Source organism: Lottia gigantea (genome assembly GCF_000327385.1).
Source record: "Lottia gigantea unplaced genomic scaffold LOTGIsca_74, whole genome shotgun sequence".
Classification (NCBI taxonomy): Eukaryota; Metazoa; Mollusca; class Gastropoda; family Lottiidae; genus Lottia; species Lottia gigantea.
In genome coordinates this window covers 1,228,726-1,252,879 of record NW_008710478.1, presented here as the reverse complement: position 1 = coordinate 1,252,879, position 24,154 = coordinate 1,228,726, and the positions used below count along the sequence as shown (strand labels likewise).

General features: G+C 34.7%; 1 protein-coding gene across 1 annotated transcript; it reads right to left on the bottom strand.

The window, feature by feature from the left end:
- Positions 1-1,029: 1,029 nt before the first annotated feature.
- Positions 1,030-17,660, bottom strand: LOTGIDRAFT_168377 (hypothetical protein; the record flags this gene model as incomplete). The annotated part of the gene is made up of 3 exons (XM_009066255.1): positions 1,030-1,120; positions 2,930-3,197; positions 17,501-17,660. The coding sequence occupies 3 exons, from the start codon at positions 17,658-17,660 to the stop codon at positions 1,030-1,032; spliced, it is 519 nt and encodes a 172-aa protein (XP_009064503.1).
- Between the last annotated feature and the right edge of the window lie 6,494 nt (positions 17,661-24,154).

Sequence of the window (24,154 nt, the reverse complement as noted above, 5' to 3'; positions counted from 1 at the left end):
TTTGGGTACGTTTTAATTCAAATTTTGTGTTTCATGTAAGGTAGCGCCAAAGAGTCAGACCAACGCCTCATATTTTTAATTTTGATCCCATCTGCTTGAAATTGAAACATTGCTATTTTGTCCAGTAAACGGTGGCAAGTCTTAAATCACTCCCTACTTGCCAAATTCAAACCGAAAATCATTGTGGCATTACCATCTTTTAGGTTAACTCGTAATGGTTGCTGAAAACACTTCAAAACCTCCAATCTGTGGGCAAGACGCTTATAATGCTAACCAAAACCATTCTGTAATTAATACTTCATTTGAATATCTCTAATAGTAATCTTAGGTATTGAACTGGTTTCTGTATTATAGATTTCAACAGGAGTAATCGTGCATCAAACCGTTTAGCAAAACGTTTTGTCATTTAAAAAATTCTAATAATAAATCTCAGGTAACGAAGAGGTTTTATACTGTAGGGGGTGGTATCTAACTATTTCAAGATTAACTGACAGATGAGAGTTGTTATCTGTCATTATAACATGTGTAAAGGTTCTAGATCTATCATCGTCAAGATAGTTGATAGTCTGGGATGGTAGTTGGTGATGAAATACGGTTGTGTGGTGAAACTATTGTTCGTGGGGAGTCAATAGGTTTGTTCATTGTACATGGAGCTCTATGCGATCTCTTGTTCTTGTACAGACAATGCCATGGTGGACATTGAATGAACTCGTCTTTTCCGTAAGAAATCAACCATCTTCCCCCTAGTAAACGGAATTTTCCCTTGGTTTTTATATTGAGTCATTGAGCTAAGAAAGGCGAGGATGGACTTTGTACACGTTTTTTTGGGTGGCCGATCTATATCGTGTATTTTCTTTATTTTTCATTTTATGAAATATTGGTAGAACTAGCTTCAACTAGCAGTTAAATAATAGTGCAATACAAACTGTCGAGTGTTAATCTCATGTTTAAATTAGTTTCTTAGAACAACATGCTTCTTCTCTTAAAGAAAAATAAACACATATTTCATACTAATTACAAGACCATCCATCATAATATATTCAAGTCTAATAGGTAGAGGAATGGTGAAATAAATTTAAAACCAACGGGAACCTGTCTTGTGTAAACTACTGTTTGAAATCTGAAATATTTATGCATTAAGATTGTCGGTTCAGATATAGAGATGCTATACATGATATCTTCTTTCATACATTTTACACCAAAATATTCTACATCCTTATACTATAGTCTGTTTTCTATAACTGTCAATGCGGGGAATTAGAAGTGGACAACTTAAAATGTTTTTGCGAATTCTTTCAAACGTCAAAAATGCAGCAATGAACATCCAGGTACGTGGAACGTCGACACGAGCAACAATCGCCGTGATATCGATATAATATAATAAATACATTGTCGATATAATAATTATAACTCTATGTAGCAAAATGTTTCAAATGTTTTATTACAAAGTGATGGGCGATAAGACCTTGCACAAGTGCAGAATTTAATCTTTTTGATTTGACAAGTATGACCTCTTGAATGCGTCTCTGAGATGCTAGCTTGTTTGCTTGTGCAGTTCAGTACATTATCCAAAAAAACGCTTCCTTATTCTTTTGACACCTCAATTAGAAATTCATTTCCACTTTGGATAATCCAAGATGATTATTTTCCGATACTCTTTATTGATTTCGTAGGAATCCGAACTGTGAATTTTGAATTGCTATTAAGATAGGTACATAAAGACTTTTCTCATTGTGATAGACATTGTTGATCAACAATTGGTATTTTATTGATTTCAGTTTTACGTAACAGAATAATTATGTTTACCGACAAATCTCCAGTATAATCGGTTTTAAAGTGTAAATTGAAGATTTATTCACTCAATTTAAACTAAGAACAAGTTTTTACTTAACGAAAAGGATGAGATTGTAAAATTGCCAAAATAATTATGTATGATAATCACATTGTGCAAGCCTTTTTGCATTTTCTAAATTCATTCGGTACAATAGGTGGGGCTTTCTCCACGATTAAGTATTTTAGGTAATTGTCAATGTGTCATTCTCATAAAATTTTCCAAAACTACACATATCTGTTCAAACTCGTTATGCAAGGTATCTTTACATACAATTTCAGTGAGTTATAACACTGAGTAATAAAATCCTGCTATTATAACATGTTTATCATACACAATACATGTTCAGTGAGTTAATAATACTGCATAAAACATACTGTTATTAAAGTATGTACATATCGCTAGACAATTAGTATTTTGAAATTCGTACTTTAATGTAATGACATTGTAAACCAAACTCATTTAAAAAACCAAACCACGCCCATTACGAAAAACAAGAATAAGGGTATGCAAGCTTATAATTATAATATTTGTAAAATGTATTTCCTAATGATGATTATGTAATTGAATAGTTTGACATTTCTATTACTAATATTTATCAGTGTATATCAAACAAGTAATTACTGATAAAGACCTCGCCCATACGATAGAAGGTACAGTTCTCATCAATTTCTTTAACGATACATAAATAAGACAATTATATGGATATATACTTCTGGAATATCTATTACTTCAACGTTTCAATGTGGTTCTCACACCGTCATCAGGAATACAATGATAGTTCTCATCAATTTCTTTAACGACTACGTCTGAATGGACTAGGCAATTTGACAGCATCACTTTCACCTACCCACAACTGAAAACGGAACTTGACAATCATCACAACATATTTTGCTTTGCATCCCTAGATGGAAATCTGTACAATCCGGATCAAATCCAGAATGTGTATGAAAATGATTTGTATATTGCAGGCATTAAGTAAGCTAAACCTTGTATATATCTGTTGGTAGAGAATCTACAGTCCTCTGTTCCCTTCTTTCTTTATACTTTATATAACAACAAAGTTTGGAAAATAATACAACGAAAGCTTCAACTTACCCCTTCTTACATAAAGATTTTAAATTTTGTTTTTTCTCTTTTAAAATTTTCCTAAGATATTTTTTCTTTTTCACATCTAGTTCTGACATGGGAAGTTTTTTAAGAGTATTTTCTGGTTGACCTGAGTATTTGGAAGGTTTTCTACCAATATAGGTGGTTCTAGGGTCCTCTACTTGTAATTCAAACATTGTATTGTTCATCTGTTGAAGATATTTCCTCTCTCGTTTAAATTCTTCTTCTGATAGAGCTATATCTCCCATAAATCCAGCTGAAATATACAAAATGTATAAGTATTAATTTACAAGCATATTTTACAAAGATAACAACTTAGATTCCTAATTAAGTTACTACCAGCTGGTCTGTGGACAAGCATTGATTGTTCAAAATTTTCGGTACACATTGAACTGCATGTGGTGAATATTTTTCAAGGCCATCATGAAAGGATTTCTATTCTTTGTATTTATATGGTGTGGTGCACCCTGTAAAAACTTTTCCACGGTGGAGCATCCGAAAAACGTTGAATATCCATAGATTATGGCATGATAAAAGGATATTTGTGCTGTACCATTGCTGCTCTGTACTTGGCAGCGGACTTTTATACCGTCCACAAAGCAAATGATATTTATTGCAAGATTTAAAGATAGGGTTGTTTAGTCTAAACCATGGAACAATAATGTCTAGTGAAGACATCTGTATGTTTGTAGATATGTAAACGACTCCCACCCTTGAAAACAATTACAATATTGTTTTTAGACAATACCCAATAGGTTAATTATGAAGCGTGGAACCGTATTGTGACCCGTCTGTCATTTTCAATTGACTTGTACCAAAACACCACATATCAATTATTTTTCCAAGTGCCTGTTTGTAAATGGAATTGAAATTGTTGTTTTATGAGATTTCTTTGAACTTATTGTCACGAAGAGAATCTTAAATATACATATTAATATCATTTGAGAATTTTAAACAAAGATCTTCTTTATAATCAGTCAACATTCAACAACCCTCTTCTCTTTAAGATAAGGAAGTGTATTTCCCAAAATAGCGAGCACAACTTTCATCTGTCTGTTTGAATGCCCTTCGAAGACATATATAAAGAACATACAAGCGTACTATAAACACCTCAGAGACTCCATTAAGGTGCGGGCACACGAGATTTTTGTGCCCAATTAGAGTCTTGAGAAAAATATTAAGTGATTGGTAATTATCGCCGATAGTTTTATCGTTGGCAAGACAGACCGTCATCATCCAATCAGATTCATTTTCCTTTCCATTGCATGCTCCACACGTGATTAAACGACAGACTGGAGATTTTTGCCTCCTCGTGTGCCCGTGCCAGTCGTTGAAACTAAAGAAAAGACTCTAATCGGCGACAAATGTCTCCGACCAAGACCTCTCGTGTGCCCAGACCTTTAACGGTGCATAAAGACCATATCTGGGCCATAAACGAAGTCGACAATAGAACGATAATGTTACGATTCATATTGTACTAAAACGATGGTATTGTGTTATGGTTTTAGGGCTTTACTTCACTTAAATACACTTATGGTAATGCCAATGAACTCACAAGCTGCCCACGTTACCAATATATAATACAGATTTATTTTGAAGAGGACCAATATCGTAACTTATAGTTAGAGTATTTTTTAATTTACAGCAGAAATATCTCTAATTTGTAGCAGAGCTGCCGAGTCATTCATTAGACTGTCTGTATTGAAAGCTCTGTCATTATCTTGTCGACTGATGGCTTCAAGACAAGACCAAGTTCACGATCTGCTACAAGTTAAAGTCGGTCTGTAAACCATCAGGGTTCAGTCTGTAGAGATCTGGTATTTCTCCATCACTAATAGATAACTAATTTATAAGTTCTACTGATTTATAGATATAGCTCTTAATATAATGCTGCTTTACGTTTCACTTTACTCAATATGTATTGCAGTATGAAAGATGCTATGATATGCAATTTCATGTCCTACCCTACTCTCATATAAGTTGATATACAAGATGATTTCGAATATTACGAATCTAAAAATATATTGAAGCAGCGTTTTATAAAAGATTTTGAATCAAAACCATACACCGCCTGACCTTAACCTCTTAAATAATCTACGTAATGATGTAGTTCCTGACGATGTTACCTATGATATAGTATATTCACAAGACTATAATAAATATAATCTCTACTATTTTCTACGCCTCGTGGATCGGAATTCATAACAGAAAACTAATGTCATCGTACTCGGCTACCTTCTTCATTGTAAATTTGTCTACCTTCTGTCGTACAATGAGTACAGGATTTACTCCAAACGACTCAGATACGACCATAGCTGGCATACCTATTAGATTGAAAATTTTACCATTACTGGAACTATTGTTACTGAAAATATTTTAATATTGGTCTTTACTGACTACACACTGAAACCTACGTATTAAGAGTTCAGGTACACTTCCTTAGATTTTCCTCGAAAACTATCATATTGTGAATTAAACTTTATTTTAAAACGGCTATCTTCTGAAACTATCGTGTGGTGAATTCAGAAACTATTTGTATAAAACTTATATACCGACAGAAATTAACGAGAATTGAATGACGTTTTCTTGTAACTACCCTTTAAAACTATCGCGAATATATTGTGAAAATAGATTCACTCTCGAACAACGTTTCACTTCAAAATATCTTTTTTAGTGCCACTAATGTACCCCAAAAGACTTGGTCGTGTCCATAATTCAGAATATCCACAGGAATGACTTGTTGAATTTTCCTGACATACCGTCCAGTTATTAAGAGGGTAGAAGACCAGGCAAGCGGAATAATGTCATCTAATTGAGTGGTCCACTGTACATTGATATTACTATTAATCATTCACTTGACTAACCTCAGATTACTATACGGTTAACCTCTCTGAATGGACAGGCTAATTAACTCCCTTTATAGCCAGGCATCAGTATAACCTCTATGACTTCACTAACTCAATACCTCTTGTACTAATCATCAATGCGTCAGCACTTAGCTGATACTGGCAAGCACGGGATAGTAAAGAAGTCTTCTAAAAATCAGTATTCAAGCATCCCTAGGAAAATTGATAATACAAAAGAAATCCATCCCATGGTTTTAATGTCCATCAATGTTAATCGTACATCAGTGGATTACCTGGATTACCGCCATATCTGAATCCTGAGATTCTGACACAACCCAATGATTGAGTAGATATTTCTTACTTACAATGAAGTATCGCTTCAAAAACCAATTGAGATGGTAAAAACATGCTCATCAGATTAATGAGTACCATGATGTAATCCCTGGTGTCCAGTTAACATTCTGATGATCTGGTAATCAACTCCTTGGTGTATTATAGCAGACAAAGAGCCAAGAAACTGTATCATTATCATGGGCAGAATCAAAGAGTATCAAAGGTGTGAAATGAAAAAAGTTTTACGCCCTACATTTTTGAAGGGTCGAGACTTGGGGCCCGTGGTTTAGAAAGTTGACTTTAGTTAGTGATGATTAAATTCTGGAGTTAGAACCTTGCCGGGGATGGATTGTTGTCTGTTTGGCTCAAAGCTGGCTCAAATTGAACTGGACCTTTTTTCTAGGATTGGTTGCTCTGATAAAACCTCTTTCAGTTGTAGGGGAACTTAAGAATGGAAGAGTAATATAACTTTCCTTTCCATAAACCTAGTTAAGTTGTTCGAGTGGATCAACTAAAAAGGTTGGATCTGCTGGGACAACTTACCGACGGACGCAGGAGGAATTTACAACCAATTTTCTAACCCCCGATTCACGGCGAAGTGGTAGGTAAAAGATAGCTTGCCAGGCAAGGTAATATACGCCCACTGAAAGCTTTGATTTTGAATAAAAATATTTAGCAGTACCGTAAGAATCACCAGTATGAAATATTCATCCTTCAGTCATACACTTCTTCTGAACTCTTTAGGGCGATACTGAATAATATTGAGTATGAGTTATTGCCCTTGTTCTTGAAATGTGTTCAATTTTGCCGATACAATATTTAATCCATCCATTGACAAACAAAATCAAAATCAAAAGAACCTGTAAAGAATTGTCGCCTGTGGATTTAACACGAGTTGCACAATATAGCTAATAGAGTGAAACGTCAAGTCAGACACGATATTTCGGTGAAAAATTATCCGATCATCACCCATCTTATGTGTGGGCGTATAAAAAGTACATAACAAATGATACCATAACCTAATAAATTTACAATATCTACACAGAGAACAAATAACACGGCTTTTATCGCGTTTTTATATCGTGTTTTTCATTTTCTTTTACATTATTTTCATCTTCTGCTCCCCTACAGATTTATCTATCAACGTGAAATTACTTCCCCAGATGTTTTCACTATCTTCAAACTTTCTATATTTTTATTCTCCCATTTACACGATTTTTATGTGTTAATTCTTATTTCAAGGCCGAGATTAAAACTAGAACTTCAGCTAGTTTGGAGAAGCTTTATAGTAGAGTACTTCTCTGGCTAGTGCAACCTAGAGCTAAGATCGTTTTGAGAATACGCGGTCCGTAACTACAGGGGATATAAATCAAATCGACTTGGATTTCGGGAAAGGGATCGATTGAACGGTTGAAGAACAGAACTGGTCTGAAATAGTACTTACATATTATAATATTATAATCGTCAAAATGTTGGAGCCAAAACATTCCTAGTAATGAACCAAGGTCCATTCTCAAAATTATCTTAAACAGGAATGAATTCAGTACGTTGTCCAGTGTGGTGTTTGGTATGGTATTGTCGATACAGTCCGGTGCCGCAATTGGCGTATTCGTTTCTTCTATGTTCTACTGTCTCGGAAAGCTCAGAGCGATACAAAGTACCGTTGCCATAACTTTGCCCATGGACTCAATAAACGTTCTTACAGTTTCTGCCTTTAAACCTAACGAAAATATCGCACACTTGTTCATGATGGCATCAGCATGGCTTCAGGAGAGATATATGGAATGCAGAAATTACACAGTCAGGTCTTTGTTGTTATAATTCATTCAGTATGTTCTGAATCAAATTGTAACAAACGGCTGGGTCAATGGTCGTTTCCTGTTCGACATGTTTCTAGATGGCAACCATATCTGATACCTGATAATTACATGTGCAGAATATACGTTTTTCATGTGCATTTTAACAATACTGAAAACAGTAAAATATGTTCTAATTAATATCGTTATGGTTTTTGTCCTACGTTCTGAAATCTCTTTGAGAATTTGGGTATCGTGAGCAAATCACAAAGAACAGAATCACGAATACGACCTTTCGTGCGCTCAGTAATTCGTTCGTATTCTCGGTCAAGGCTTTTCAACAATTTTAAACAATTCAATCAGATCGTAACCAATCTTGTGAGAAGGTTAATATTAGCACGGTTGTGCCGTAACTGTTGTAATGGATATTCTGATATCTGATGTCGATCTACAAGATGGTTTGAAAGATGAAAGACTAAACAACCTGTGTGTATGATAACGATACGATATATTTATTATTCTTATTATCTATATTACATACATACATCATCTATATATAACACGTGAATAACATGTGCGCTCTGTCATTAAATAGGTTAAGTGTAGAGATTAATCAAAAAGATACTTCCTCGATACTTTATCAATAAACCAAGAAACTTTAGATTTCCTATACCTGCTATATATAAAACCACCATAAAGAAGTAAGTTTCTAAGACTTGTACAAATATATACCTAAAAGGCGCTCATTAGTGTTCTGTCTGGTTTACCAACAAACCACGAATTGGTAGATTAGGAATTGCAATTGACCACCTGTTATATCCACTATTTCCTTACCGAGATATTCAGCAAGTTAAAAAAATGACACAAAAGTAATTTGAAGCATCAAGCTGCTCGAGAGTTTGTGAAGACCTGTAAAATATTGTATTATTGTCTTCAATTAGCCCAAGTGGGTGCGGAAGTATAGGTCGTTACACTCCATTCATTTCATATTAAATATTGTATTAAAGGCTCTTTTAATCCGTATATAGCTTAAAGGGACAAGTTCGCCAGTGTGGGGTTCATTTTAGTCTTGACAATATGTAAATAGTCTTCAGGCCCCCGTTTCACTTAGGTGCGTAAGTATAAAACTCACGTAAATGTAAATACTTACGTACCTTAGTGAAACGTGGCCAGAAGGTAGAAATGTACGAAAATCGCATAATTCTTTAAAAATACTTCAAACTAGAAATTTTACTCAACATTTCTTTATTTGTCTTTTCTATAAATCACAAAGTTTCTTAAAATAACTAGTCGGCATTTTAACATTCCAACGCAGATATTTTTTGACACACATGGATTTGAAGACTCAAATGGTGAGCTGTGAACACTGTTACTGATTGGCTTGGTTCTGAGACTAAAGTATGATTGGTCAAAAAGAATGGCGCACATGTTCCTTAGTACACGAAGATTGTGCTTTAGCTTCTTGAATACTTTGACAAACTCAGCAAATACCCATTTAAAATTGTAGTCCTTAAAGCAAGCGAAGTTGGGTTAATCTTGACCGTAGACAATCCCGAAAACCACAAGGCTTGAAATCTCTATTTATCATGTATCATGTCCCATCAGTAGTAAAGGATCGAAAGTATTATCATTCGATAAAGCCCCTTTAGACACTTTATCTACCACAGGCTTGGTTTGAGTGTGAATCTATATACTTATTGAAAATTTTCAAAGTGAAATCTGTGAATTAAAGAGTGCAATTAATCTACTTCAAGGTTTAAATACTTCCGTTTTGCATACTTTTCTTGAATTAAATACGTAAATGTCTTTGATGGGGAAATTTTTGTACAGGTCAGCGACAGTTTAATTCAACGGTTTAATTCGGTCAAGGGTTCCCACTTGAAATTTATCAGGTTAAGAGGAAATGAATAATGAACTGCGTGACGTCATAATTATGTTAAAATTGTTCATGGTTTCTGAAAAAAATATCACAAATTAAATTTTATGTTTGGACATACTTATTGGTATGACCAACTGTTCGGGAAATTTTATGGTACTCTTTACAAGCTCCTTCACACTTACAGTTGTTTCTACGGTTTATGTAACTTGCAGGCATGCTAAACTTTCCAGAACACTGATTACATTGGATGTCATTGACTTATGTGCTTTTTCAACATGAACATTGCGATTGCGTTAGTGTTGATATATAAATTAACAAAACTCCTCTCTTGCTCATCTTCACAATATCAAGCTGTTACGAACTTCGTATTTCCTATACCTTGGCTACGATATCGACCAGGGAAGTTTGTGCAGCCTTTCTGTAGAGTCCTCTTATAAGCTTTAATTACTGACGTACAATTCAATCCAATCAAATCGCTGCATTCCGTGATACAAGAATAGTGGCCATTGCAATCAAGGTATCAGAAAGAAGTTCGTAATTTAGCTTGACATTGTGAAGATGCTTCTTGATATGTTTTAACGTTACAGTAGACGGTAAGGAGATAACTATCTATGTTAATGATACTTGACAAGTTTCAAATTGACAATTCAAGTCAAATTAGGGAGTAAGTGTTAGTAACTCTAGATTAAATAATAAACTGGTATTCGTGAGAAAATGCAAGAATCTGGGCAGATTTCAACATATAATTAGATGATACGATTCTTTATGCATTGTACATGAAGTATATTAAAGATGCATCGCCCTTCATTAACTTCGCTTTTAGTCGTCCAATGTCGTTTTTAATGAAGGTAATGGACAATAACAACATAAGGATTCTTTAATCACGACATGAAAGCTTTTACATGATTAAAATCAGTAAGATTTGGGTTATTACTGTCAGAGAGCTGTAACAAGCTGTAGATATGAGACCAGTCTCTTGGTTATTAGTTACGGGAAACACTTTGTCGCTAACTGACCTATGACCTCTTGGCAAGAACATGTAAGAGAGTTCGTGGTTACCTACAAGCTGTAACACACCCCTTAAAAATTGACTGTAACCTAGCTCTTGGATACAATAAGTAAGAGGTTTCTTAGCTGCTGGTTGAGATCACTCTTAAAACACTCTTGATAAGGGAACGTTCGTTTTCTCTGATGCGTAAAGCTGAAAGTAGCCTACACCCGAATTTGGTGCAACCCAACTTGAAATCAAAACCAACTGTTTAGATTGAGTCATCACTTCATTCATAAAACATTCTCAATTCATTTTAAATACTTCGAAAAAAAAAATATAAAAAAGGAGCAAGTGGTTTTATAATAGACTCGTTTAACTAGTTTGAAAAGATCAACCTGCCTTTACTCATTCACTCTGACTATCGTGTGACATTTTGTATTTAATATTTGCTCTAAGTCTAAAGCAGGGTAGTTAAACACAATGGATATCACATCCCATCCGCCCTTTATACAGCATAGAAGAGTAATGAAACATATTCGGTTTGCTTATCCTCTCAGATTGACTTACAAACTAAAAACTAGAAATAAAGAGTATCAATGGTGTGCCTAGAGCAGTGGTTCCCAACCCTTTTCAGCCTTCACACCCCTGGAGCAATCACCGGGACCTTTCACACCCCCAAAAATTTGTTTCATCCACATTTCCAGAATGTGATGAAGTGAGGTGGTCTCTCAATGCAAAATAAATTCTTCTCCTACACCAGTTGGCCACACCCCTGACACCCCAGACCCACACCCCCAGGGGATGAAAACACCCCCACGTTGGGAACCAGGGGCCTAGAGCATAGAGTAGAGAACTTCATGGCCTAGACATATAGATATACATTCATAAGCAACAGTGATATTGTGCTTACTCCCTCTGAAACACCAAGCTAAGTGATCAATCCAGATGGAACACGTTGCACATTCTATTTAAAAATATGTAAATACTTGCGACTTAAGTCATGATTAAAACTAACAACAATTTACAACCCAGCACATTGCTGCCATAAATGCTTAAGAACAATCCAATAAACTATACTATGGAACGCATTTTGGAGTAATCCCAGTCTTCTGACGAACCACCAGAAAGGCTTTGTAGAATGTATGAAAGGGTAAGGGCATCAGATCCGTAAATTGACGACTTTTCATTGTTCCTGCCATAGACTAAGTCTGCGGTTCTATATTTAGCCTCTCATATGGTTTTCATTTATTTAAATGCATTAATCGTGAAAATTTCAAGAGAAACGAGAACATTGACATGAATTCTGCAACAGGTTATTTCAAACCGGATATGAGTGTCCAATGTTTTAAAGAATGGTTTATTATGATAAGAGATTGTGGTTGTAGGCGATCAGAAAAAATTGAAACATCTTTCAAAATTAATTTAAATTCTGAACTCGATCTACTTCATATTATGTCAAACATAATATATCTATTAATATACAGAACATCAAATTGTGTCTCATTTACTTCAGGTTGGCTGGAACAATAAGAAAACACGAGCCATTTAAAGGGATTGTAAAGAGGTTTTCTAAATGTATTATATTATCGGGGACACTGATAGCAACAACTTGCACCATTCCAATTCCAATGTTAGATGACGTCACTAATCGCGATAAAGTGATAAAGCATATTTTCCTATCATTTTTGTGGAATTGCAGGAACCACAGACGTAGTAGTAAAAATTAAAATGGTGCAAATTGAGGCTATCAGTGTCCCTGATTCATATTAAAAGTTTAGAAAAACCTATTTACGATCCCTTTAAGGTTACCTTAGGTTCGAGTACACAAACAGGGATAAATACCTGAACCGCATTATCACGTAACTCGAATAATGACTCTATGAAGCTTCAACCATTCTGACTGATAGAGCTACATCCCCCTCTATTTCAGACAATATCAAATCGTTTAAAACATGAGTTTGATTTAAATTGGTCAAGCGTAAAATTTGTGGACAATTAAATTTAGGTCGTTCTATTCAGTCAGATTGCATTGAAGGCCGAAGAGAAAATCACGAAATAGTGAGAGGGAAAGTGTTAATACAACCGACAAAGGACCCTGAAAGGGGTGATAGACATAAAAAGGTTGAAAAACCCTAAAATCCATATATTCGTGTACGTGCGTCGCTGCTTTAACAAATACCTTAATACCAAAAACGTCACAACGAAAGCAGCGCACTTATATGCAATCAACTTTGGCACGTGTCAATAGATTTCTGCATAAAATATGTACAGAAAAACCTGTTAAAACTTGCATGGAAGAGAAACAATATTTACATTACAGTTCGATAGCCTTTATTGATAACTGATATTATACCATGAATACACAGTGCAGAAGATCTACAGACAAACAGCACGTGTCTGACAATGGCCTACTACGACTCGGCAGATAAAAAAAATGTCCAATAAATAAATGTATTGATATCATTAGACAGAACATGTTAATTGAAAATCAGACTTTTATGATGTGATGTACAGACAATAGCCGACATTGATTCGGTCTAATTCCAGATAACAGATTAAAGTTATTGTTTGGGTATGATGTTTTCTTACATGATGCAAAAGGGTATTAACGGTACAGGTTTTGCTTCGGTACCATAAGCAACGATCATGCTGTACATTGATGTACTACACTGTACTTGAGCGTGACGAACGTACTCTACTTGATAGAAATGTTTCGTTCAAGTCCAAATCTAAATAAGAATATTGCAACGGTCTCATGTACTCTGTACGTGAAGCTATGACAATGTATATGCAAATACTGCAATCTACATGAAAGCCCTGGTCCTTATAAAGAAGCAATAGTATAAAACAAAGGAGCAATTCATGGTTCACGACAGTATGTTGGTGATACAGAACAGTTCAAACCCAGAGAAAATCAATTGAAATTCTACAATAAAAAATATTAGTAAACCCAAACCACAACTTTAATTTTCAGCATCAAGATATTGTTGAGTGAAATCAGTGTATTAAAAATAAAACAATAAAATGTCAACTCATCAATATATCAATATTAGATTCTATTCTGAGTGGTTTTTATCATGTACAATTCTCAATGACTGTTCGTTTCTATAAAAAGAGGTCAAGAGATAGACCAATGTGCTGAGTCAAGGAAATTCCATTCCGGAAACTAGACTAATAGTCACAAATTGGCCATGTTCATAGTGCATTGTACACATTTTAACACAATACCTGATTCCCCATCTGCTAATGTTAGTAGAGTCAAGAATGTGGCAAGAAGAAAGATATAGCAAAGTGCCCTCAGGTATTGCGCGAGGGGTGCTATTACGGTTGCTCCCTTGGCTCCAGTAATGATCACGATAAAAACTTAAATTTGGACGAGGAATTACGAAATACACATAAATTATTAAATCTATAGCTATGCCTGTTAGAAACAGGTGTATATTTTGAAGACAGGTTTTTTGCTTCAAAGGTATAATCCAATTAAAAAAATTCCAGAAGATTAACACGAGAAGTGGGCTGGAACAAGATTCTGAAGACGATGGCAATGACCTACTTTTCAATTTCTCAGCAGTCATAACTTCCGGTGTGAACGGAAGTGACTGGTCGCCATACTGAAGTAGTGAAGAAGGTTGTTCCGTTATAGCTAATGACTGATGAGTCAACGATCGCTTTGATAAATTTTCTACAGTCTATGTAATGATATATACTAACCACAATGTCACATGAAATATAGCATTCTTTGTTGTATCGAGAATACAAGTTTCTGATACAGACTGTACACGTTCGACCTCAACATCTCTTGGGTGTTTGATTGAAACGAAATTGTCTTTCTACCTAGATGTGCATTGAAATGATCCATTTCATTTCAGATTATTTCCACAGTCCATAATGCATCAGGTATAGAAATGGAATCTGAGCTTGCAACACCTAGCAGCTTCCGAGAGAAAAACCCAAAAAGTAATTTTAGAAACTTATATTGGATAATTGAAGCATTCCAAATCTATGCTTCTCATATAAAAATAGCAGGGCAAACGACCAGGAGTGGGTGAAACAGGGTTAGTTGTCTCTAGTTCAAGTTCTTTCTGACAGTCCTAACTTACAAGACAAGAGTCATCGTACCATCGATTAATAGGGGAAATCATTTACAGATTCATCATTTGATTTCTATAAACCTCTTTATTATCTCCCTTGCCTGTCAGCCTAGACAAAATATATGTCGGTAAGGGAGACAGAAACTCAGAAAATAACAATCTGGTGAATGTTTATAGGCGTATTTGACTTGGTAAACAATACAATTGTCATTTCAAACAAACAGATAAACATACTAACGAGATACTATTTTCGAGGGCGTAGACACTAACCTTTTTCTACGATAACGACACGAAGGGCCCTCTTTGCCTGAACTTCATATCTTCTCACTATCATGAATTGCCAAAGTTTCAGAATTTTATGGCCAATTACCTACCAAACGTGCTTCTTAAGTCTTCATAAAGAGAATACAGACAAGAACAGTGTTCTGAAAAAGGTTCCAGCAAGTTGCATTCCGTTTGTTTGATACAATGACCTATGTCCATGTTCACTCATGGGTTGCATTTGTGCCGTTTAACTGAGCAACAGAATTTAAAATATTCCATATTTCGTTTGATAAAAGAAATTTGTAGAAGTATTTAATGAATGAGGTTTGGACTAGAATATCCATTCAAAATCAGTTGGGAGATTCTTACGAGTTATTCGCCGGGCAGCTGCTCACCAAAGAAGTGGGACAACTGCAGTGAATATTCAATATTCAATGAGCACTACATGTTGACTGATACTGCGTCAAAACTCATGAGCAACTAACCGCCTACTTACCACAGCTCTAGCAATGAATACAAGATAGAAACAGACAGTAAACTTAGCCATCCACTAGTGTTTTATTTTATCGTTAAACTGCATGTTTGTTGTGATATATAATATCCACTCAATGTGCAGATAAAACCCTGGATCTTATCAATATACCTTCAGCCAGGTGTTAGCTACATGTCTATCATACTGATAACACAAACGAGGAGTGACATTGGGTGTAAATAATTGTTAGATCAAATTTCTAATTAACTTCTTAATTAAGAGTGAGTATAAATTATTATGGTTATCACGAACAAACTGCATGATGCTACCATATACTACAGTTCTACAGGTGTATTAATATCTCGTATGCAACTATCAAACTAGAATAACTTTGGTGCTGAGCGGTCCAATTGCATCAAAGTTATATAAATCATGATATCGTATGCAGCTGTCAAACTAAATAAAACCCACTGAAGATGACACTTGTATGGCAGGATCTAGAACTGATATTTGTATTACCAAACCGTTCCAGTAGAGGCCAATCCAGATCAATGAGATCATGTATGCAGCTATCAAACCTCAACCTACCAGACCTCATTCTTATATTTTCAAACCATTCAAATGTTTCAAAATTGAATGAATTACCAATCTCTTAAAAGGTATTAATCTGAAACAGGTACAAAATACCTAAATTTATCAAGATCTTGTATGTTGCTTTTAACTTAGCCCGCCAGCCTCTTTTCGCATATTGTTGTCAAGACTCTATTCCCTTTCCGACTGGTATTCGTCAAAATATTAGTATGTAGGTAGAGTTTCGGCTTTTCTCCCTCTACATAATATTGATCTACATATTGGTCATTAGACGATACAGAATTAATCGACTGACAGTAAGAGACTAATGACAGTAAACATTGTATTCTACAAATGTCACAGACGACAGACGGGGGTGATGGAGGATAATCGCCATCAAATACTATTCATATAAAAATACGTCTTGTCTCCGTCGACTTCGGATGATCCTACTGCCAATCTACTGAATTACTACTGAAATAAATACAATAGGCATTCCGACTAACAGTTGTGAAATTTACGTGGCCTGCAGTATCTTTCATCCTCCGATTCAGAGGAATTGTTCAAACTTCCGATTTTACTTAAAGATGGGTTCTCTTATTTTCTTTTATGAGAATGAAATACTTATATGAATAGAAAGTGTTGTAATGACTTGGAAAAAGTTTGTCTCACATGTCCATAATTAATTCATTTTAAGTGAAATAAGAAGAGAATTACCAACAGAATTACAATGAGTGACCGATCCAGAAAGGTCAAAATGTCTTTTTTTGTTTATCCAGATTGTACATTCATGGACATTTATGAATGTCTCCTTATTATATGCAATAATAACATAATGATATGATAAGAATACATGATAATTCATTAGAAACACCAACTAATCAAATAGTTTGCTTAATTTGACACTTAAAATAAGGAAAACCACCTTTAAACCCTTTACCAGAATAGTAGCTTTTAGCCTCTTTTCAACCAGTCAGTAAGGAAGTAACTTATGACTGTGCAATCGATCAAACTTGTATTATGCTGCGACGTGCTCTTTAGATTTTATATAAATCATATTTTGAAGAAGTCAGACTCAAAGGAACCAAATACACAACAGCAGAGACAGTCTATACAACCTGCTACTGTAACGTGGCTAATTTTACTTTTAAAAATAAACCATCGTAAAGTATTGGCTGGTATCTGCAGTGCTCGCCATTCACCTCCAAATTTTGTAATATCGTTCTATTGAATACAACTGGCAGGGTTTTGAAAAAGAGTTGACTGCCGAATGGTTTTGTCACAAGAAACGTGGAGAAAATTCAGAAAGAAACTTACCAGCCTTACAGGGATCCATATATACATCGTTAGAAGTTCTATGGGGGACTAGTTGAGCATATGTTAACCCCCTGCCACCGTCACGTGAGGGCAATAACACAGATATATCACAGAGAAATGTAATAAAAAGTATAACACACTGGGTTATATGAGGCAACATGTTGAAAAGGTTCTCAATGCTAAACACTTGTATTTTCCTTAATAATAACCTCTACACGGAGTAGGCCACGATTTCACTGAGTACAATAATACACAGACTGACGTTTCTTAAAGTTCACTGATATGGCATACAATCTAGCTAGGCTAATTTCTTCTATCCAGTATCAGCCTTTTTCTATTAAATTTCTAACAGCAATTCTTTATAATGATATAAGTTCTATAAAAATTAAAATACTTCAATTTAAATACATCAAAATGATAAAATCACAATATCCTACTGTATTCAAATAAATAATTTTAGTATTTAAACTTCGACGAACTCTACTGAGAGTTTTTAACTATTAAGTTGTCGATCTGTTAAGCGATAAACCCTTCAAACACAATTCGTTAAACTTAATTCACAGTCATATAATTGATGTGAACCACAGTTATATATTTAAATAAACTCACATAAGTTTTTTTTAACATCCATTCACAATAACGACTGCAGTTTTTATTGACGCCGATTCACTTATATACGTTTACACAAGTTTTAGTATAGGCCTGTTGGTTTATGATATATACTTATATATCTCTCATATACTCTTCAAGACGCACTTGCAGGAACTCTAACACAAAATAGTCTTCTACTGAGAAGTCTTTAAACACAGACAAATGTTGGAGGATTGAAGTAAGTTTAATAAAAGTTTTAACTTATATTTACAATAATATGCGCGGGAGAAGAATAATAAATCGTTGCATCAGTCGCTAGTATTTTCAAATTCTGAATAAATTCCAAATTCTATATTCCACTGTTATTGCAGTTAGTCTCTTATATTTATTAATATATTCCACAGACACGTGTATCTTGAACTTCAATTGGTATATTGAGTAATCGTCATATTGTTCGTGTTAATATTGAATCCCAACACCCACGACTGGCCCACTTTTTAAATTGTCATATCCTAGAATTTAACACGTATCCATTATATATCACTACACATACAAACACGTATTTTATTGTCAAAATATAGCGTATTTTGCAAACAGGGCACCTTAAAGACCGACAAGCCAGACCGTTTTGTACCCGTGACATACAAGAACTTTACAGCACTCGTTGCAACTTACTGTAACACAGCTACGGACGGAGGTTTAGTCATTCTCGTCTCTATCACAAATCACAGCAGGGTTCCACTACAACTCATTAACCACCGTCTTGTATCGTTCCAAATTGTTCCTGATACTCTACAAGCCGTTCCTGGCTAATTTCTGGCTTTTCAATTCATTCCCCAGCAGACGAAATCACTTTGTTGAAGATTGAAGTCAGCTGGAACAGATTACAACCTGTCAATAACTATTACTTTAAACCAATCAAATGTCAATAAATATTACCAACAGCCAATCAAATGTCGTTAAAGGCGTTCCATATATCGTCTTGGTTCTAGCGTATGATAGATATAAATTGCCCCACGGTCTCTCGGCCATATTACAGCCCAATTGAGATTGCAATGGATTCCAGCAATTGGTGTAATCAAGCAGCTAAAACTTTTTAATAAAAAAAATACTGAAACTGAATTGATTGCTCAGAGTTAGCTCCCCTTTTCAAACGAGAATTTCGCAATAAGCACCATCTGATTAAAGTCCAGATTTGTATTTTTTGTTTTGTGTTTTGTTTTTATGTCGGTTACTACACTTCTTATTCTTGATCTGACGAAATTCTTCTCAAAATCGTGTTCTGTGGAATGATGATCCCAATAACATCAAAAGTCAGCATAGTGTATGATAAAATTGTTGAAATTGACAATGAAAGTCAGTGATTTAACGCTAAATGTCTAAAAGTTTCTAACATACAGTGACGAAAATCTTTCATTGAACGAAGCATTTGATTGGTTAAGTATTAAATGATTCGGGTTTATGAGATGCATATTGTAAGATCATCGATGGTAAACGATCTCAACGACAGTCAGAACACGAAACGAATCATTCCGATTCGCATTTTAATTAAATCGTTGTAGACAGGTATTGTGATGATCATTTAATCAACTAAATCAGGTCGTACGGTGGAATAGTTGTCCAAATTGTTAAACGGACAGATTCGCCATTTTCGGGGGTTGATTTGGGTCTTGAATATGCATGTATATAAATAGTCTTCTAATGTACCAGAATTGTACGAAAATCAAAGATACTTCAAACTAAGAATTTTACTGCCTATTTCTATATGTGTGTTTTCTATATATCACAGAGTATTTTAAAATGACGAGTCGTCTTTTTAACTTTTAAAAGCGGATAATTCTTTACACACATGGATTTGAAGGCTCAAATTTCGACGGTGGGCTGTGAACACGTTTACTGATTAGCTCAACTAAAAAAATATCCAGTTTGTGTAACTGAGGTACGATAGGTAAAAAAAAAAAGTGTGTCTGTGCCTTTAAAGTTTAGTGTTGTTCAAATATATAATGAATAATATTAACATAAGTCTTTGATATTGACAAGGAAGGTAATCTAACTAACCGTCGATAGACAAGAAATTAAAACTTGTTAGCATACTGGTTAATCAATTTACTTTTTACTTGAAGTCTCGCTTGACCAGACGTTATTACAATTAAACACGGTTCATTGACTATTATTAACCTCTATCAATAATATAAGTCTGGTTATCCGAGATGCCTTATTAGGTTAGTCGCGGTTGATTGGGTTTGTTATTGATCTCTATTAATTATTAGTAAAACAATAACAAGTGGAAGAATTAATGAAGAAATATAATAAAGATCAAGCTTTCTTTATCGACCATCAGACTTTACATTGTTGTCACAAGATCATAGGTTTTTTATGGCACAGAATATCAAACAAAAATTCAAAAACTAACGGTACATGCTATCGTAATCTTTATTAAAATAAGTTTCCTTTTTGTTTTCTAATACTTATTGTCTCAATAGTAATCTAACACTGGCGTTATATTTAACCAATGAAAGCGTGTCAAATAGAACCGTCTCTTCATAACTTAATGAGTAGCGGGATAGCGAAATCCAAAGAAGTGACATTTGATAGCCATTTTTGTTTAGGTTATCCTACAATTCGTCATCCATATAAGAAACGGGTTGCAGCTCTCTATGAGTATCACGGGACCCTGAAAGTTTCTATTTGCACCATTTCACTAATCGATTTCTATATTTCCAGGAGACCCAGAGAATTTTAGACTTTTACGTCAGTATCGCAAGTGCTCTTAAAACTAAATGGTGTCGCCAGAATCAAGTTTTTTTCTCGAATAACAGGAACTCTTACAGGAAATAGAAATAGTATAGATAGAAGGATATAACGTATATATAATATAACATGTAGGCCTATGCTAGAAAACCATTTTTGAGCCTACGACTTTCAAAAAAAGTTCTAAAAGATTAACGAATTATTCAAGATTTTTTTCAGTGTAAAGATGCATTAACGTTTCAACGATTTAGATATATTCTCTCGACCTATGAGGCTTTTGAAGTCCGAATGGTCAAATCCCCTTCATAATGGACCAAAGTGACCGATATATCTGTACATGCCTTTGTGACCAACATTTGACCGATGAAGTGTCGGTGGGAAGGGTGAAGATTGTTTAGTCTAAGATGAAACGTTTTAACGTTAGACACCTCATTACAGACTGGTCGTTAAGACACAATGGCTGACATCAAGGCTAATATTGACTAGGTGATCTTAGGACTTTCTTATCTATTGTAGACCATCACATAGATAGAGAGGCGAGTTGAATAGAGGACCAACTAATCCTCACCGCCAATATTTACCCAGCTTCACCATTGAAAGAAAAATCAGTGTGATTAAGATGACGAGCTTGATAATCAAGACTTTGACATGCAGTCGAGATTAACAAGTTGTGTACATTTAATTAAGACCAGTCCAGTGAATAATTATCATGAAGTGTAAAGCGAGGAAATCTTTAATTATTTTTCACCCTTTCATCCTGGGTGTTTAATACAGTTGATGTTGATCAATTGTCGTGAAATGTACGTGTATATAATTATATATATTATCACTATAATTACCACAACTCGCTTGATTGACTAAGATACATAAAGATGTTAGCGAGAGCTTGGTAAAATGAGAAGTGAGAATATTTCTGCCTCTGTATTACTGTACGGGTTTTAGTTTCATCTTCTACAATTTCTATATATAGTTACTTACTCGACCAATGCTGATTGTTTTATGAATTATAGCCACGTGTATGTTAATAAAATGCTTTCCCCATTTTACGAGGACTAGTTTTACTATTTTGTAAAGGACCGGGGTTATCTACAATTCCAAGATATGTATTACATCCAACAGAACAACTCTCAACGATCCGTATCAAGAGTCACGAATCTTATCCTATTCTTACCGATTTACCGAAATACAGATCTTTTGAACATTTCACTAATGTAACATTTTATGCCCAGTCCAAAATCTAATATCAATAACCTTTTCATTCCCAGTCTTCATAAACTTAATGATCAAAGTTCGGTTAGTATTTAGTAGAAATTTGCACTTTTTGATACACGAATGATGTAAGAGTTTAGGTTGAGACGATAAACTTTACATTTAAATTTGAGAGAATTTCTCCTTATTGAACATGTAGCGCTCTACAATCTCATTGAAGCTGGGTTTTATTTTACTTGGAGCAAAGTTCACTCATATTAACTTTTAAATTGGCATCATAAATGTCATTTTATTCTTTATCTGTTGAAATTGAAAAGAAAAGGGCACCAAACAGATGTTAGTTAGAACGCAGAAAAACAACACAAATTTCAATGACGTCATTCAAACAGGTGCCCGTTGTCCGGTATCTCAGATGACAAATTGTGATGACGTCATGTGTATTAAATGTTTATCGGCAATGATCACGTTTCTTTGAAAAATGTAATTTCTGATGCTAAACAATAATTGGCGTGGTTTTATTTTAATTACTGGGCGTATACAATTTGAACATTTTCCTAAATCTTATCAAATTTGATCACGAAATGTCACCTCTCACTGGGTATTTAAGAATTTTGAAAGGTCTTTGTTTACGTTTAATATCTGTAATTATGTCTTAAGACTAAAACAATCTTATCATTCTGTTTGTCTTGCTGTCACTTGTAACTGTTCTTAAGATTTTACACAAACATTGTCATCAATGGGAAACTTAAAAGTTATTAAAATTCTGCATTTTCATGAACAAGTCAAGGTTTCGTTTCTTGTAATAGAGGCCTATTGCGAAAATGATCAAATTTATCAAAACACAGATAGTTTATTGGTGAGACAATCGTTAAAAATAGTATAACATTTGGTCAATTCAAGATCTTGAACCCTCTCATACGCTCAATACATCTATGCACTTTTCGGAGTTGTCGAATTTTGAATCTCAACCGTTGGCAGTTGTCCCCTATATATTACCTTGGGAGGCTGGTACCACCACTGCTTCCTAGTCTGATTATTATGCAGACCCTGTCATCATCTTGAGCATACCATGTCAGAGTCCAATAATTGACAATGGGACTTAATAATAGAATAACGCAATGAAAAATTAATAAATAACCCAGCAGTTTGATGACTGTATAGACAATAATATGAAGCGATGTATGGAAGGGGATTTAAATCACAAACAAAATTGTTGATTACTCCCCATTCTCAACTATTTTTTTTTTATAAACAATATTTTATTAATACATTAAATGGATTGGGGAACAGGCTTATGCCTATATAACTATTCTCAACTATTTTACAAGCCACTATACTAATAACTTGATATACTGGTATTATTTTATTATTACCACTAGGTCTGCTTGTCCCGGGGAGGCAACTTTCAAACTAAGAGCGTTATCTTATGTGAAACAGTTTACCTAATCTACTGAAAGCTTGCCTCCATTCTAAACCCCGTTAGTAATGATTCTCTCTATTATAAAATAAAATGCAGACTCCCACTAGATGAGGGATAGCTTACAAGAAGCTGAAAAGACTTCTATATCTCTACCACACGATAGTTGTTATTATGATAGACGATATGACTTGAAAGTATAGTTGTACGGATTTTCCATAATATTACAATAATATTTTCACAGGTAAGCAATTGCAGGGCGAGAGCGATAGACATGCTATCATTAAAACAATTTTATAGTGTATATTGTTGCTTCTTAATGCTATACAGTGGCACGAATGCCCCGCCATAATGATACGATCATTAAAACAATGGTATATATTGATAGCCCCAGTGGGAGGTGAAGAAGGTCAATAGAACTGCTCTGATAATCTTCTAATCTCATATTTCAATTAAACCCACAGTATTGATCAGATAAACCATGATACTGCATTCAGATACCTTGTGGTCATTGATTTTGTCTGGGTAGATAGACGTTCAGGGAAATGCCAAGGCTAATTTGAAATGTTTTTTACTGTGTGTCTGACACCAATTACAACCTAGACTTTTCGTATTTTTAAAGGGATATAGTGGTTTACATATATTGCAACTCTCTGTAATTCAAATTACAGTCACGTCTAGGGCGT